This window comes from Lytechinus pictus, chromosome 9 (assembly GCF_037042905.1).
Source record: "Lytechinus pictus isolate F3 Inbred chromosome 9, Lp3.0, whole genome shotgun sequence".
NCBI classification, from domain to species: domain Eukaryota; kingdom Metazoa; phylum Echinodermata; class Echinoidea; order Temnopleuroida; family Toxopneustidae; genus Lytechinus; species Lytechinus pictus.
Window position 1 is genome coordinate 1,095,961 of NC_087253.1, and position 19,502 is coordinate 1,115,462.

Consider the following 19,502-nt stretch of genomic DNA (forward strand, 5'->3'; position numbering starts at 1 on the left):
CTATGCATGAAATATGCTTGTAGATTAACCTTCTAAAAATATTTTGACTACGGTATAAAATATTATGTACAATCCAAAGTATTTCATGGGACCACTAATCTATAAATCACTGATTCCCACATTCCTATAAAGACTGGCACACTGTTTTTCCCCCTTAAATATATAAATCAACAAAACAGGGGCAAGAATAATCAGTTGATTTTCAACACAGTATCAGTTTTAGAGTATAATCAAATTAGCCTTCTCGGGAGCAGTCTAATGAATGGCTTAATTTTGCATAGTTTTCTGCTGGTTATGATGTATTTGATCATAAAATCATAGGATCACATTTTAGTGCCAACTAAAGCAAGGTACCCTGGATATCTTACAAAAACTGGTTTCTTTGACTCCATGTTTTGTCATCATTATCTCCTCATAAAGCTGCCATCACTGGCAAGAAGGGAACAAAAGGGAGGATGAGTAATTAGGGGTGACATCACTGTACCCCAGTTAATCACCCACTACCTGCCAGGCTAGCTTAAGCAGAGGACTTCCAATTGGATTAAAAACTTCCACTCACCCTACATTGAGCATCCATTAGCTATGACCTTCAAACCTTACAGCAGGTCACACACAACATGTTGCTTCAAGTATATGGCAACTTGGGTTTCCCATCTTTTATCTAAATGAATCAAAACTTCCGATTTTTCAAGGGCTCTTGGGGGCATTTTTTTTTTTTTTTTGGGGGGGGGGGTGAATATGCCCTAAGCCCCCACATGTACTTTTCCCCCTGATATACACACCTTTGCCTGAGCTCTTCTGGCTTGTCTAACATTGTTAAGAGCTGTATAGTTCCCTTCCAAGATGGAAGCAAGCTGGGCAAGTTCTGCTGCATGTCGCTGATGTTCCTGATGAGATGTTAACAAAATTTGCACATTAGAAACATTGAAGATTTTTTTCCTTTCAAAGCATTATTAAGTAATATTATTAACACAACCAAACATCCTAGTTGAATAGCATCTGAATATAGATTTTACAAGTGTTTTTATGGATTATATGACAAGTGATAACTTCCTATATTAATAGCAAGTGACTAGCATTTGTGTCCTCCTAACTTGAGAACCCACTGGTGATTGTGGAAATCATGCTGTTCTTCTAACTTTCAAAATATGCTAATACTAGACAAAAGTACATTACACCAGGGAGAGGAAGAAACATTGAGAGACAGAGAGTAAGAAGTGGGAGAGAGTGGGAGAAAGAGAGAGAAAATGAGAGAGAATATCCTTGTTAAGGGCAGTGATGAAACAATTGTTCATCCTACGATAATGAAGCTTTTCCTTGCACATTTTCTCTCATCAGGATATGTACAATTATGGCTTTGAAAAGGGGAAAAAATTCTACCACACTGGCTCTAATAACTAAAGAAAGATGAGTAGAGTTTCCTGTAATCAACGTGTCACACGGCTTGTGCTATGACTCAGCAGCATGCTATTGAACATTCCTCAATTTCAATTTGAGTTAGCAATATTTTTCTAAACATTACAATTGGGTTAGTATATGTTTTTAATCAACCAAAAGCATTTCGAGAATGTTTGTCTATACAGAAATTAATCAATTTTTTTATAGAAGTTAATAACATAAAAAAAAATGTTCTAATCAATTTCCCCTTTACATAAAAGAAGCCTATAATGCAAACATTTTAATGAAATTATATTAATTTAGGATGGCATGTGTACATGATGCACATATACTGTAATGCTGCCACCTGAAGTATACCCACAAGAAATAACATCCTACATACATACATGTAGTATGATTGAGAATGTAGATCCATCTAAAACTAGCTTGTCAGTAGAAATGCTGAGCTGGGACAAGCTGGTCATTTATTTATTGTCTCATTGCATTCTTGGCATACTCGATCGTCTGTTTGAGACCAGGACTGTGTAGCACAATCCAATAGGATTGATTGCATGATTTTTGTGATTGTCTCCATAGAATACCATGTAAAATAAGTTGTAAATATCAATGATACGATTAATCTATAAGCTTTGTGTCAAGCGCCATGAGTGTACAAATGCTTCCATAAATAGATTTCAAACAAGAATCCATAGACCATAGCTCAACTATAGCTAACCTTAGGAAACTATGCATGTGAATATATATATATATATATTGATCCCAACTACATGTGCATGCACAATTTGCAAATTGGAGATCTATAAAGCTTAAAATAAGTGTACTATGAATAAAATATAACTGATAAACGAAAGATAAAGTTTTAAAAATGCATCATTCTCATTAGTGATGTTTCCTACAATTCATGAAAATACTACAATACATTAATGACTGAAAGTCAAATGAAGAAAAGGGGAAAAGAGGAGGGGGATACTTACTGCTGCCAAGATTCGTTCTCTTTCCTCTCGTTCTAATCTTTCTCTTTCTAGACGTTCCTTCTCCTCTTGTTCTTTACGTGCACGTTCTTCCTCTATAAATGTAATATAAAATAAAAATGACATAAACACTTGACTAGCAAATGTAACAAGATTCTAAAGATTGAATATAACAAGATGGAACAAGTGTTTATTTCCTTGTCCTCAATAAAACAAGTACGCAAGTATTTGTTACTGATTGTTGTCCTAGCTTTATCTACAGTTCGGGAAATAATTATAACACCAGTTTCCCATTCAGTATCCATACTGTGTGGTCTAATATTTCCCAAGGTTTATATCAAGAATTGCATTTCGTTTTTTGGTTGTCTAAAAAATTTTGATTCAGAAGAGGTATATAACACATGCTTGGACTTATCATTCAACAATATAGGTCAACTTTAAGAAGGTGAAACATACAAACATGAACCACTTCTTACTATAGGAGAAATATCTTAATTCTGTATAAGAACTTGCTTCTTACACGTTAAACCAGTGAACTGTACCTTTTAAATACGGTTAAGTTCAAAATAAAATTAAAATTTGGTTTTATCTGCTCGAGCGTGTTTAGAAATCATAAATCATTAATCTAGTCCATGTAGCACACATCATAATAGGCATTCAATTATATGTACCTTAGCCAGTATTGATTAGAAAGACTACGTATGTACATTGTACACTGTTCATCTCCATGTATCATATCATTGGGCCTAGTAGGCAGAGTCCACTCCAAGCTAAAAGCTAAACTGCAAACAATGCTAGTGATCATACAATGAATGAGCCCTAATTTCACAAACACACATCAGCATAAAACTCCCAATAGTAAAAAGATGCTGTGGTCTGTAACATTATAGGCTACAATGTACAATGTAGACATACCAATCAAAATCAGTGTATTTCATATCGCAAGTTGCTTGGCACCATAAAGAGATAACAGATACATGTAAAGTGTGTTTTCAAATCAACACTACCATGTATATGTAGGAATACATGTATTATCATTCAACAAAAATGCAATAGAGATTAGGGGTCAATAACCACTTTGAAACCAAGATTAATTGCCCAAAATGTAAATTGCAACATAATGGAATGTTATTACATTTTCAGCAACAAAAAAAAAAAAAAAAAAAAAAGACTAGGAAATTGTGCAACTGCCCAGGCAGAAATTATGAAATTATTGCTCAACATTTTGCATTGCTAATTTCGATATAATGAAATTAGTCAATTTACATTACAAAGTGCATTCCAAGCACAATGTTGCTGGCATGCGGTTTAACCTAACTTCCTCATTGAATTCCTACCAAGGTCTAAAAGTCAATAGAGAAACAATGCACATTGTAAATGCAAATGTAAATTGTGTTGTGTAGTATAACAATGATTGACCATATCATATCTCTAATGGCTTTCATACCTGACCCAGTCAAGAGCAAATAATGGTCTAGCTATTAATTCTACCATCATTGCCATGAATCAAAAACTCTCAAATGAATTTAAATTCCAAGTTGCGTGCTTACAAGAATCCAAATTCATAACGGACCCACACTGAATATTAATCACAACACCAAGGCCTACTATCCATAAGAGATGGAGGAAAATTTCCCTCCATATAATAATCAAATATCATGAAATAATTTGAAACGAAGCTTGTACAGATGCAGAAAATTTCCCCCAAATAATGATCAAATATCAAGAAATATTTTCAAAGGAGCTTGTTCAGATTTTTAGATACGATACTGGACACCACTTCTACAGGCTCAATGCGTAGAAAGTATTGTAAATCCACAGTACATGTACACTGTACAAAGAAAGCAATAGAGATGTAAAGAAAGCCTTTGCCCAAGTTCTTACCAAGGTCATTATGCATACAAAAAACACATGTCAACTCAAATGGCCTTACAATGAACCCTGATCGTTAATAAACCAAGCATACATAATGCATTCCTAATCTACATGTCAATGCTACTTCAAGGCAAATAATAGCAGCAGTCTCATAGCAAATTACATGTAAGACAGTTTACCAGACACCGGTTTCAATACATGTACACCGTAACAATTATTTCTTTTAAAATGACAGCCTAAAATCTGATGAGTAAAATAAAATATAAATGAATCCAAACTAAAAAAAAATCAAACATTTCCCCTGGCATCAACTTATATACATTGGCTTTATATAAAATAAAATCTATAAGCCATACAGAAATTTCTTACTTACATTTCATCTGAATAAGAGCAGAATTCATCCAGAAAGAAATGGCAAAACTAGCAAAGTCAAGGTTTGGTGTCCAAATACTGCTCAACACAACCAACACATCAGTGGATGGTTAGCAACAGTACAAAAGCTCACTGCTTCACACGCACCAGCACATGGCTGCCGTGCTGATAGCTCGGCAATGGGACACCCAGAGCACTACACACACACAGCACACATGCTCTCTACTGTGAAGCATTGTGGCGGGAAACGTTTGAATGAGAATGAATGAGCTGCAGCTCTTGAGCAAAGAATGGTCAATGCAGAACCTAACGGAATGCAGAACAAAGACTGTGTTCAACAGGTATGCTACACAGGACAAAGACCCCTCCAAGACTAATCTCTATTTCCTGTGAATGCCATTGATCAAAGGTTAGACCCAAATCCCAGGTGGTTTACCCATTTGGTGACCTTTGACCCAGGGGTCAAAGCCAACAAACCAAAAGACTGGTTCTTCATTTATTCACCAACACAGGCCTATCGCTTTATAATTGATTGTACATGTACTGTATTGTAGACCTCTATGAAAATCAAAGACTGATATCACAATACTATATGGCTAATACAGATGTACATATACATAGACCTATAGAGGGACTTCTGGTAGTTCCTTCATGGACATGGCATTAAAAAAAGCCTACAATAAACTACAAAGCAAGGCCATTCTAAATTACATGTATCATTAACTAAAATAAAATATTGTCTCACAGAAATAATAGATTGATAGTGATATTCATGCTGTACCCTGAACTAAAAGCTATATTTTAAAACTAAAAAAAAAAAGTGATTCTGAAAATAATGGGGAGGGGGGGGGGGGTAGCCCTTGTAAAATTGCAGACCCCAAAATGAAATAAACAGAAAGGCCTGCCAATATACAGTATATAAAAAAGAAATTTCACCATAGTTGGCTATATTAACCCCAGAAACGATTTTTCAAACAATTTACATGTACATGTATGTGACTATTTTTTTTATTCACTATAATGTTGATCAATTAATCTGTTTCTCAAGGTGACTAGACAATTAGTTTAATTTCTTCCTATTGACAGCTACCAGCATAAACCCAAATACCATACATTCATTGCATATTTACTGCCCGTTATAGTAATGAGGGATGACAAACTTTAAATGCACACATAATTCACTAACAAATATTGATAGAGTTTTTATAAAGCAAATACCATAAAGAGTTCATCAGGGGGAAAAAAGGTTTAAAAGTATGCTACGTATACATGTAGTGATGCTGACTAGAAACATTTGGGGGAGCAGCATTACATCATCACTCGCCCAATTTAAATCTTTAATGGGTGATTTTTATAACTGAAATTAAATAATTTATCTTTTCACCCCCTCCTCTAAAAAAAATTAAGTGAAAAAAAAAATAGAATAAGCTGGACTCAGGCATACATATGCTGACTTAAAAATCTATTCAATTCCCCATCCTCAAATGAAAAAAAATCTAGTGGATTACATTTTATAATGTACATCACATGTACAGGCAATGTTGTCCCTACCATTATGATACATGTACAATACATACATAAAGTCCTACTTTTTTTCCCACAGGAAGGGTATCAATACCAGTTTCATATCAATGTAAAGAGCTTCCAGCAGGTGTAACAATTGCAAGCAGACTTTTTGACATTTCAGAGACCTGAACATTTCCTAACGGAAACTCAGGAGGAAGCAACCTATCCGCTCAGAAGAAAATATTCTCATTGTTCATTTCACTTGAAACAATAACCAACAAAAATAAATTACAGCGGTCTGTCCTTAACAATCAGAATGGGAGGCAAATTTTGCAATAGTACATTAAGCACAGGCCATGGTTTAAAATGACACTTCAATCTGCATGTACATTTATTCTACATGTTGAACGAAGTATCAAAACGTTGGTAATATTTTTTAATGCTTTATTCCCAACGGAAAGAAAATGCCAAAATAAATGGGTGAGTAAATCAACAGACAAAATTAATAAGCAAATATATTAGTTATAAAATAAAACGACACAGAAATGAAAAGTAAGATATCAATATAGAATGAGATATTTTATAAGGCTATATAAAGCAAACTTCTACATGTCTATCGTGATTACATGTACATGTAACATTTCAAACCGAAAGGATAAGTTGCTAACCCCATTGTTGTGTTAAGTGTTTAGACTTGCATCTAATTATATCTTAACGACAAAACTTAAAGAAACAAAATAAATTGTTTATCAATCTTCTTTCTTCCTATGACTTTTTCCTTCAGTAAAGGCAAGATTAAAATTTGATTTGAAATTGTAACAGACTTAAAAAACAGTCAAAGAGACAAACAGGTCATGGAAGATTTAGAAATAAAGTACACACCTTGCTGTGAAGCTGGTCTCCTCATCCATTAAGATCAGGGACAGAAGTTCTTAAAGATTCACCAGATGGAACACCATGCTGAACAGGTACAATACAAGACCAAGGATTGAAGAAGAATCCTAAAGCCAAAGCTTCCGACAGGGAACGGTTCCTTCCGAAGTGGCAAACTGCACGGAACTGATAGCCAACGCCCAAATGTTCTCCTTATTTAACCAAGCCAGCGTGACAGGGCCAAGCATGGAGGAAAGAGAGAGTCTGTGAATCAGTCCTGTGATTCACACCAAGAGATCTAGGCTCATTGGTTCCTAAAACAAACCCCTTTTAAAAGCCACCTGTGGCACAGGAAGTACCAACTTCCCTAACTTTATCCACCAATCAGAAGCAGCCTTAGTCACTGGGTGAGCCTGACAAGGAGGCAATTGGTGGGAGGGGTGGGGACAAGAGGGGGATGTTGATAATCAATGGACCTAGGAATATGACAAAGGTCATCCTAAACAGCCAAGAGAATAATAAAGCATGAAAATGAGATGCATCCTACGACTATAGATGTTTTTCATATTGCACATAGTGAGAACATGTCATTGTCTGTCAGAATGCTATTGTGTGCATCTACATTCACGTTGATGCACATTGGAAAAGTTACATGAAGATGACCAACAGCTGATTCATCAAAGCTTTTGGTCAAAGTTTGTGTGAATTTAAAAATAATTGGAATGTTCTCAATCTTGTGCTTATTTTGCTAAATGGGCCACAAATTAACCTCAAGTTTTTACAATGTGCTTTTTACGAAGTGGGACTGAATTCGTTATTTGACAAGGTAAAACTCGGCACTCAAATAATAATGTAGTTTTAATCTATCTAAAATAATCAAAATTTAATCTTCAGCTGATGGGAGTGAATAAAGAATCTATTAAAACCCAAGAACACTTTATCCAGATTCATAAACCAAGGCATAACTATTTTCATCTTTATGATGTATTGGTTTCATGACATACATGAACATGTATATGACACAAGCACATGTACACACACTTTATACAGACTTGAATATATATATCTTGGCAAAACTGAAGTTGACTCAAACTCCAAACAAAAAGTTGATAAACTTGACAATAAAGATGTCATCAATATAGGAGGTCATCAATATTGGAGGTCAAAATCATATAAGACAGTTAAAATATTTTAAAATTTTCACTAAATAGTTTAACATGGGCAAATATGCAAATGAGGGAATCAATGTCACACACTATTTCATTCACTCTTTGCTAATAATAACATTGTAGGATGCTAAATACAGATGTTTCTATAAAAAAGCGCTCAGTTGTCTAAAAAGTAGTCTTAATGAATTAAAAACAAAACGCATCTAATTATTTTGAGGAGCTCAATTGAGCTCCTCAAAATCACTCCCCTAAAGGAGCTAAATTTATGCTAAATTGTAGATTTTTCTTAAAATCGTAAATGCAATAGCTGTGTAGCGATTAATTAATCTGTGGTGAAACTAGGCCTGGGTCATTATGTTTACAAAATATCGCGCTCCTTAAAAAAAAAAACTTCACAAAAGATTGCTGAAATTTCGCATTTTACAATCTTTGTAGGAGTGCCGGCGTGATCCCGCTCCTCAAAAATGAAGGTCTTCAACATCAGTGCTCTTATTCATACATGAACCATGCTGTGCACAAGTAAAGGACAATACATCAAGTATGTCCTATTGCATTATACACTCACTATTTCTTTTGTTACATTTTGAAAACATGTGATCATTTTATGAAATCAAGCAAAACTTCAAAATGTAACAAAAATATAGTGTGTAATGCAATAGGAAATACTTGATGTATTGCTGTACTTGAAAACAGATACTCTATGGGCAAGAGCTATCCAGGGCATTCTATTTCAATTTACAATTACATGCAAATATATTTTCAAAAAAATAATAATTACTGGTACAAAAAATACATTTCACCATACAAAAAATACAGTATTTTATCAGGCTAATTACTGATCTGGTTTGGAGGGAAATTCCCCTAGGAGATATACAGGTAGACTAAGCACATTTTAAGCTCGTAATTTTATCAAACTATCGACTAAAATATTTACATATTTTAATTTTCAGTCATAAACATGAATAGGTTGGTACATGTATACCAATTCATAGGGCAAGAAAGAGATCTAAAAATCTTTATCAACACTTAATGCACATGGGAGGGAAATGAAACAAAGACAAGGGATTGTTTTTGTTTCAGACCCCCACATGTCCAAGTGTAGATTAAGGGTGAAAAGGACATTTCCAATCAAAGTGTATTAACCTACTAGACTTCCCAAAGCCATTATCAATTACATATTCACTTCCTCTGTCTTGTTAGTGCTAATAGGAGAATTGTACTTGACAAAGTCACTAGGGTATGAGTTATGCAAGGGACTGTTTCATCAAGCATCTTGTTATTTTCATGGGCAAATTTGTCCTGAGCCAATCAGATGCAATGATTTCATCAGATTATAAAATAGTCTGTAAAATGCAATTTGTTTCATGAAATGACCCCCCCCCCCCCACAGTACAATTACTCATCTGTGTGTACTTTAAACACAAACAGACATACATGTATGTACAGTTATCAAGCCATTTTTTTTCTCAAAACAAACTTTAAATATTTTCTGTAATTAAAAAATGATGTCTAACTGTTGAATCCTTTAACTGGAACTACACAATACAAAAGGGAAAGTGTGAATATGTTCTTTCAATGGAATTGAAAGTGGAAGTGTTTTATTGAAATTTCAAGCACATAAAGAACAAAGGTTCACATAACATGAAATTTAAAATCCTGAAACACTCAAACAATGAAAAGGGGAAACAATATTTCCCCCTTCTTAATTTGGACGAACTGATTGCTAATAACGAATTGCTGATTACTAATGGCACGTTGTAAATAGAACAGAATAACAAACCTTCTTCCTTTAATTGCTGGGCTTCTTCTTCTTTCTTTAATCTTTCTTTCTCAGCTTTGCTAAGTTTCCCTTTACCCTTCCCCTTAGCGGGTGACTTTGGCTTTGGAGGCTGGTGGGAGAGAGGGGAAAAAAAATACAATTCCTTTAATAAAAGAAGTTGTATACTAATAATTTACTCAATAATGTTAACTCCTTGGCACAATTCAAATTTATTGACAATGACATTAACACTTTTCAAATGAATGGCTTAATATCAAAAGGAAATATGGAAAGTAATTTTTTTTATTGCCGTTTCAGTTACGACAGCTTTAAGGGATGCTCCGGGCTGAAAACATTTCTATCTAAATAATTGGAGTAAAGTTCACAGAACAAAATGCTGAAAATTTGATCAAAATCGAATAACAAAGTTATTGAATTTTAAAGATTATTCCAGTATAAAACAGTTCTAGGCATGCTGTCATGAATATTCATTAGGTGGGCTGATGTCATATCCCCACTTGTTCTTTTGTATTTTACTATATGAAATTAGGTTTATTCCAAAAATTTTCTACCAAGAATTAAAAGCAATTGGACTGACAACGATTAAGTGCATTATACTAGTTATTTATTGCAGCAGCTTATTTCATCATAAAGGAGACACATCATTTACACAATGTCACATGTATGAAAAAATGAAACATTTATTATTTCATGTACATTATATACCCGCCTGTAACGTGGAAAATTGAGTTATTGGTCAAGCAAGAAAAGTGGAAGGTGGCGACTTCACCTTTGACTGTCTGACCTCAAATCAATAGAATTCCTGGAAACTATGCTAATATCATACACACCAAATTATATGAGCCTAGGTTAAGTTAAACAGAAGTTTACAAGGATTGCAGAAGGGTATTATAATATGAAAACGTGTCACTGTGACCTTGACCTTTGACGGGGTTGAAAATAGACGGGAGCGACAAGCGATTCCGCCCTTGTGTGCTTTGGAATTGCTCTCGCAACTGCCAAGTACTGAAACATGAAAATCGCTCCCGTCCAGTCTCGCATTTACGACTGCGTAGTAGTCAGACAGCCTGGCCAGCGCAGCTGCAGTTTTTACTTTCATGCATTTTTTGCGTTCTGACGTGTAACTGAGTGGAAATTTTAGAATCACGGGCGCGGCACTTCAAAAAAAAAAATGCGTATCGAGTTTCAAACTCTCGATATCGCGGGTACTATTTTTCAAAACGCTGTGCGGCACTGGCACCAGGTCACGCATTATTGGATTAATTTTGAAGATAACTTCCTAAATTTGCAAGAAAATAAGATCATGAATTCTGAAGAATATCACATATTTTTTTTTCATTTTAGAGTTAATTTTCAGCGACTTCACTTCTTAAATCTGAACTAAGACACTTGGTGCTCTGGAGTATGGCGCAGATCACGCAATTTCAAAATTTTCAGTGGGGATTTTTGGTGAGTAACAGTCAGTGCCTGAATGTATACATGTATTGACACTAATGCAGTGTCATACCCGTCTGTGTTGCAGTGATGATTGACTGAGAGTTGTGCTATGTTCAGTGGCTGAGCTGCGCTAGCATAGGCATAGCTTAGCCTAGACCAAAAGCTTCAGTCTCTGTTATGTTGGTTGTTCCGCTGAACTCCGTTGGCTCCACTCACCACATACAGAGACCGAAGTTCTAGCGCGATCTGTACAGGGGACTCAATGGCCATATGTTTATGTATTAAGTTCGGAAAAAAAAGGGGAGTGAAGTTGCGCGACAGCCGAAGTAAGTCACTGTTTTTTCCCCTTTTAAGTTTATTTTTCCCCATTTTGGTGCATTTCAGGCCAAAACGGAACAATAATCTTTATTTTGGTACAGTTCTTTTTATATATTTTTAAGAAATAAAGACAAAAATCGATGAGCCCCGTCGGGGGGATTTTGCATTGTTAATCCCCTAATGGTGGCTGCACGATAGCGAGCTGTCTGTGTACGAAGAAATAAAAAAAAATAAAAATGTTAAAAAAACTCCTCGAAACAGACGGCTGCCAGCTGTCTAAGCTTAGCCTAGCTTGAGAAATAGTTGACATGGTGATGTTAGCTGCCAGGCTGTGATGCATTCAATATTTCATATAATAATTTTCAAGTGAGTTTTTATCAAAAAGTAATCATGAAAATGATTCCTCTGAATACAAATTCAGTTTGAATTTGATAAACTTCATCCTATTCAATTTGATGGACAAAAATGTATAAGTTAGAAAGTCCAGTTAATTTAATATACGAGATACAAACAATAAGCATTAGATCTACATGTACAGTGTAATTGAACAATAAATTAAATAATAATTTAACAATTAATAACAATCAACAAAAAATAAATAGCAATTATACAATGGTTAATATTAAATGAAGGGAAAAAATGCCTCTGGTAAAATGAAAGATGGCTCTTTTTTTTTTCAAAATGGCTCCCTAAAAATAAAAAGTAATTTCAACACTGCCTTTTGACCTCAAAATCAATAGGCTTCCTGGGATCCATGCAAGTATCATACACACCAAATTATACATATTTGAGTCTAGGTTAAGTTAAACTGAAGTTATTGCGTTTACAAGGAAAAGTTAATGGACGGACAGACAGACAGACGTACACTGAGCGTGATACCATAGTATGTCCCGCCTAGACGGGCATACAAAAAGAAAGTGGGGATGTGACATCATCAGCCCACCTAATGAATATTCATGACCATGAGCATTGAACTGTATTCACAAAATATTTATAAACTTCAAAATTCAATAAATTAGTTATTTATTATCCGATTTTGTTAATTTTTTTTGAGCATTTTGCTCTGTGAATTTTACTCTATTTACTTAGATATAAATATTTTCAGCACAGACCATGCCTTTATAAGTCAGTATGCAAGGCCTGTACATACTCAAGTATCTATAAATCATGCAAATCAATGGAACAATTACAAAGTTTTCAAATAAAAAGTTTTAAAACACATTGCAATGTACATCACATATGGTCTGTCTGGTATTAAGCTAAGTGCATGTATATGTACGTATAGTTTATTAAACAGACTGACAGTACATGGACAAGACTACATGTATGAACTTCATTCATGGTAAAGTCATCGTTTCCAGACCGACGATGCGGCCTGCCATCTCAAATTTGACCGTCATGTCTGGATGGGTTTTGGCGTACAAGGTCATTTGGTTGGGGTATAGGGTAGAGAATTGACAGATGATAACTTGGAATCCCATGCAATTAATGTACTGTACACTCTGCGGACATGAAATCTGGCAACGCTATCCATTAATCACAGACTGTTGTACATGTACCATCACAACAATGTGTGTTCATTGGGGAAGCAAAAATTACTATTTGGTCATTCCTTTTTTTTTACTAACTACATCAAGGTCTACTTTATATATCTTTCCCCTTTTTTGCACCATCCATTTTTTGATAGCTGGTTATTAAATAGAAAATGTTCACCTACAAGAACAAACAGACTACAGTACATGGATGTCAACAAAACAATAATCTATGACAGTATAATTGATGCTTTAGCATTATGTAAAAGCTATAAAGTTGTGAATGTACATGAAACAGGCATTTGGATAATACTGCACAACTACATCATTTGGATAGTGTATTCAATGAATACTACATGTATGTTACAGACCTCATTTTCAACACAATGTTGATGACATGTATTAACCCATATGGATACAAAGCCAGGCATAAAGGGCATTTCCTTCTATACACAAAGATGAGGATAGCCAGGGCTAACTCCTTCCTGCCTTTGGTGCCCAGTGAGGAAACGTTCAGTTTAGTCATTATCATTTGCTATTGTATACTTGAATCCCTAAAGCATACATGTATATTCACACCATGAGCGCAGTGTAAGGAATAGAATAACTCTGACCTGTACCACTCTAAATAATGTACATTACATGTAGGCTCCTATAAACTTGGTGTACAATATTATAGCACTTAAAATGTATTGAAAGCACTTGCAATTATGGGAATATATTCAGTGGATGGCAATCAAAGGATTGGTAGTACTGTATACAGACAAGTAACCATGCATTTATTTTATACATCACATATGCCTACATATATATCATGAACGCATATCAGCGGTGATAAAGGCAAATGAAACACTTGGTACATCAAAACATGCTATTTTTTTATATTTACAATCATCTTTCAGGATAACCTTCATACTTAATGAGGCATTTCATAAAAAAAAGATTACTGTAGAAAAGGGATAAGAACATTTTTCACCTATTTTCATGGAGATCATGGGTACAGAGGCTAAACGAGAAAATGACACTCCTCATCCTGATTTTGAGCTTCTCTGAATCTCAAGACTACTAAAGGCTGCTGTGAATTTATAAATGTCAGACTTGTCCACAAATGCTCAGATAGCAAATTTGACACTCAATGATACTATCATTATTCATTTTTTAAATTTGAATTTAAAACCACAAAGCAAAATTGTGATAAAGTGAAAAATTTTGCCAAACAGAAATGTCATTTCCCCCATAATGCAGCTTCAAAATTCAACAAATACAATTTCAATAGAGCTGTTCTTAATAATCCTCTAGATCTTATAAAATGAGACTTGGAAATATGCTTTTCCTTTGCATGACAAATAAAACATAACACAAGAAACCATTTCAAATCTGGTAGGAAAATCAATAAAGAGAATGAATACATGCATTTTAGTATTTGTTTTTCCTTCTTGGGTAATGATCTGTACGCTATTTACCACAAATTACAGTTAGGCCTACATTATAGACGATATATTCAAATATTGTCATAGCTTTGATCATCTTAAAATACCATCTGTCCTTTTTTTTTTTTGGGGGGGGGGGGTTAATTGTTCACAACTAGAATTGATCTCCAATGTTTCATTAATCTATCATCCAAGTTTTTAGCCAAAATCAGACTCTGTAACAGCTCTATTTCAGCTTCTATTTCACTTCATTATGTCACTAAAACTTTCGCTAACTTAATTCCATACCAAAAAAAAAAAAAAAAAAAAAAAAAAATCGAGTTTGCCTTAGTCTGACTCCGAGATTTTGGACATCAGGATCAATGGCAAAATAGAGCAGTTTTTTATGCTCAATTTCATTTAAAATCATGTACCGTAGATCTCAAATTGATAATTTTTAAACAGATATTTAGGAAATCTGGGCAAAAATTGAGCTAAAAACTATAGATCTAGATTTTAGTTAGCTAAAAAAGTCATTATCTTAAATAAATCTCAGTTGCAAAAACAGGCATTTAACGCAAAGCCTTAGCAGACCTTCATTTTTGAGGAGCGCGATCGCGCCGGCGCTCCTACCGCGCTCCTTAAAAAAAATAAGGAGAGCAAAAAATCGCGCTCCTAAAAAAAAAAAAAAAAAAAAAAAAAAAAAAATGAAAAAAAAATTGTTAAAATTTCACATTTCACATCTTTAAAATTAAATCCTTGAAATGGTCTTCTTTTTTCCATGATTCCTTGAAATTACTTTGATTTAGTTGAAAACTATCAGAAAAATGAAGAATATTCATCTCTTTCCCGACTCTGATTTTAATTTAAACTCGGTAAATATTTGCAGTCCCATATGTAGATTTTCATGGCAGCACCATGGAAGTCTACATGTGGGACTACAATATTTACCGAGGTAAGTTCAAATCAGAGTCGGGAAAGAGGTGAATATTCTTCATTTTTCTGATAGTTTTCAACTAAATCAAAGTAATTTCAAGGTATTATGGATTTTTTTTAGCAGTAGTGCATACGACCTCTTGTAAACGTATTGACGTGACCCAGGCCTAGTTTCACCACAGATTAATTAATAGCTAACACAGCTATTGCATATATATACAATGTTAGGAAAAATCTACAATTTATCATACATGTATTGTAATGAATTGATTTGAGCTCCTCACGGAGAGCGATTCTGAGGAGCTCAATTGAGCTCCTCAAAAAAATAAGGAGAGCCATTTATTGAGCTCCACGAAATTATAAACGTGAAGGTCTGCCTTAGGGCATCTATAATTCTAATCTTAACACTGATTTTGACCCCAACTGCACACTCCCAAAAGGGCCAAATTTAAGATCAATGCACGTCGACTATAGGGTCGACTATATCTAACGTTAGATCTAGATCTCACAACCAATCACTTGCTCACTACAACCATCCTGCCTGTGGGGAATCTACAGCTAGGGCTAAGGTATGCCAATGCAGTAAGTACACAATAAAATTAAAATAACACTTTTGTGACCAAAAATACTAATTTCCATACAATTGCAATTTTTCATTAGTAACTCGGGAATAATTTTTGTATTCACCAGAAACACTTGAAATTTGGGCATATTTTTGTGTACGCCCTCTATTGGTGTAAAGTAATATGGCAAGAAAATTTTCATTTTTCAATCTCTGTTTTTAATTTAAAAAAAAAACAATTACCTAAAAGAATCAAATTCACTTAAGAGCCATTTCATATGATGATTAGCTGTAAATAATGGAATCTGACAGTGTCCAACAATCAAGCATTTGATTTTTTTTCAATGAGAAAATACGCCAAACATTGCCAACCTTATTTTGCCACACATGGCGTACTGAGATTGAGAACAAGGTTGTTCATTGAATGGGTGCAACCAATCAGGAATTTACCCCTAAAATATAATAGACCCTATGCCATTTTCCCCTTTGGCCTAAATGTGAAAATGATCAGACTTCTTTCATGCTGACACTACATGGACTCTAGGCCAACCAATGAATCAGGAATTTACAGTAACCCCTAAAAATAACACTAGATCTACATGTAGTCTAGGCCAAGTATGTAGTACTCAACTTCAAGTACATGTATCAGGCTTCAGGGTGCCTTCAGACACCCCGATTCACACCTAGCCTGGAGGCGTCTGGGGAGTAAAAGTCATCTACTCTACGTAGGGAGTAACACTGACGCCTGGTTTGCTTAAGTATTGGTCTATACACACCGTAGGTTTTCTCATGGTGAAAGTAGACCTAAATTATAAGTTTTGGTTAGGATTTTGACCCCAAACTAACGTACATGGGCCAAAACTAATTTTTCCCCAAAAATTTAATGTTTGTATATATTCCTTCAATAAATATTAGTTAATATGAAAAATAATTAAGAACTTCAAGTACATGTATCAGGCTTCAGGGTGCCTTCAGACACCCCGATTCACACCTAGCCTGGAGGCGTCTGGGGAGTAAAAGTCATCTACTCTACGTAGGGAGTAACACTGACGCCTGGTTTGCTTAAAGGGGAATCCAACCCAAATAAAAACTTGTTTTTATAAGGAAAAGAAAAATCAGACAAGGTGATAGGTGAAAGTTTGAACAATATTGGACAAACAACAAGAAAGTTATGAATTTTTAAAAGTTGTAAATATTTGTAATCACTATACCCATGGAGACTTCAAATTGGCCGCATGTGTGATGTCATAGTGATGTAAGGCAAGGACTCCTCTTCCATGTACTCCAATACATATTATGGCTAAAATGTCATTTTTCCCAAAAGTTTTATTTCAAATTATATTTTTCTTTCATGAGGACATAAAACAATATACAACCTGGGTTATATTTAGATTACTGCCCCAGGGGAATGGGTACTTATGAGAAAACCACAAATCCCTGATAATAAAGTACATGGCCTATGGGAAAGGTGTCCTTGCCCCTTGTCATAAATTACTTACCCAGTTGCCAATTTGAAATCTACATAGTATTAGTGATCTCAATTTTAAAGCAGCTATAACTTTCTTATTGCTTGTCCGATTTCTTTCAAACTTTCACCATTCTGTTTAATTTATTTTTCTCCTTCCCAACACAACATTTATGGCCAAGGCTGGATTCCCCTTTAAGTATTGGTCTATACACACCGTAGGTTTTCTCATGGTGAAAGTAGACCTAAATTATAAGTTTTGGTTAGGATTTTGACCCCAAACTAACGTACATGGGCCAAAACTAAGTTTTCCCCCCAAATTTAATGTTTGTATATATTCCTTCAATAAATATTAGTTAATATGAAAAATAATTAAGAGCACGAGCGTTGTCTTACCAAGTCTGTTTTGGTTGCCATCTTGATGTCTTTGTTATCGATACCTAGATACCACACGTGTGTATAGCTGCCAAATTTAATTTTAAAAATACTTGCATCGGCAGATAAATATCATGAATCGTAAAATACTTGCCTCGGTTGATAAATATCATAGAGCAAATTTTATGATATTTATCAACCGATGCAAGTATTTTACGATTCATGATATTTATCTGCCGATGCAAGTATTTTTTTAATTTAAATTGGCAGCTATACACACGTGTGGTATCTAGGTATCGATAACAAAGTCAAGACATCAAGATGGCGACCAAAACAGACTTGGTAAGTCAACACTCGTGCTCTTAATTATTTTTCATATTAGGCCTAACTAATATTTATTGAAGGAATATATACAAACATATTAAATTTGGGGGGAAAACTTAGTTTTGGCCCATATACGTTAGTTTGGGGTCAAAATCCTAAGTTTTAACCAAAACTTATTATTTTTCACCGTGGGAAAACCTATGGTGTGTATAGACCAATAGTACTTAACCAGGCGTCAGTGGGGAGTAAGCCTACGTAGAGTAGATGACTTTTACTCCCCAGACGCCTCCAGGCTATTCACACCACCATTTCTTGCATGTAGGCTTAGCCTCTCATTCACAATCGCACTCAACTTCCAAGTCCAACTCTCCCCGGCGCCTCAATACATGTACGGTGACCGCCGGTGCGCTCATGCAAGCCCGCCAAAATTATACCGTAGACCACGCAAACCGGCACTTTCTAAAATTCTAGATTTCAATATCAGAAAACTAGAACTTGTTTTAGCGACACGAGCTGAAAATGACCATACATTTTGTCACTTTCATCACAAACACACGACACATATCTTAGGGATAAAGGAAATAACACTGAAGTTGCTATCTGGCTCGGTTTTTATTGTATTCTAGGGACATTTTGACAGTGTAAAACTGTAATTGACAACAGAATAGTCGCGGAGCAACACAACGTGTGTACACAATACATGCTGCTACCGGTTCAAGCGCCACGCCAACACAACTTGCCAAAAATTATCACATACATTGAGCTGGATGCTGGCCCAGATACAGGCAATATGATAATAGCTGAAAGAGCGGATGACATCCTTAGCTAACAGTGAAAGAAAATTAATACATTTTAACCCCACAATGAGTCAGCTTCATACGAAATTATCGAATTTCTTCCGCCGGTTACTCACCATGGTGCCTCTGTTTGTTCTCAGCGAAAGATGGCAACGCAAAATTGCCTTAGTGTACGCATGCGCAATTGATCGAGGAGCAGGTCAAATTTTTTGCATAGCCCGCGCTGTATTCTGCATTCATCGATCGCCTGATCGAATGCGTCGACACAAAGGGGTAATTTTACGCATGTTAACTTTTTTTTAGCAGTTCAAAAAATGGAAGATAAAACGAAATTCTTCTCATACTTTGAATAACTCATTTATCTATTCATTTAACTTACTCCAATAAACCGAAGAAGCGTATT

At 35.0% G+C, this 19,502-nt stretch overlaps 1 protein-coding gene across 3 annotated transcripts in view; it reads right to left on the minus strand.

Moving 5' to 3' along the window:
* The window catches only part of LOC129268465 (dynein axonemal intermediate chain 7-like), a 34,594-nt gene extending 15,315 nt beyond the window's left edge, over positions 1 to 19,279 (minus strand). The window contains exons 1-4 of one of the 3 annotated variants that reach the window (XM_064104444.1): positions 19,216 to 19,279; positions 9,945 to 10,053; positions 2,373 to 2,464; positions 783 to 887 (exon numbers count right to left, since the gene is read on the minus strand). In XM_064104444.1, the coding sequence (XP_063960514.1) occupies positions 783 to 887; positions 2,373 to 2,464; positions 9,945 to 10,053; positions 19,216 to 19,218 (309 nt within the window). In that variant the 5' untranslated portion in view covers positions 19,219 to 19,279. Of the gene's footprint in view, positions 1 to 782; positions 888 to 2,372; positions 2,465 to 4,617; positions 4,992 to 7,004; positions 7,302 to 9,944; positions 10,054 to 19,215 lie in introns of those variants that run through there. The other 2 variants (XM_054906017.2, XM_054906018.2) reach the window with 2 other exon arrangements.
* Positions 19,280 to 19,502: the final 223 nt, after the last annotated feature.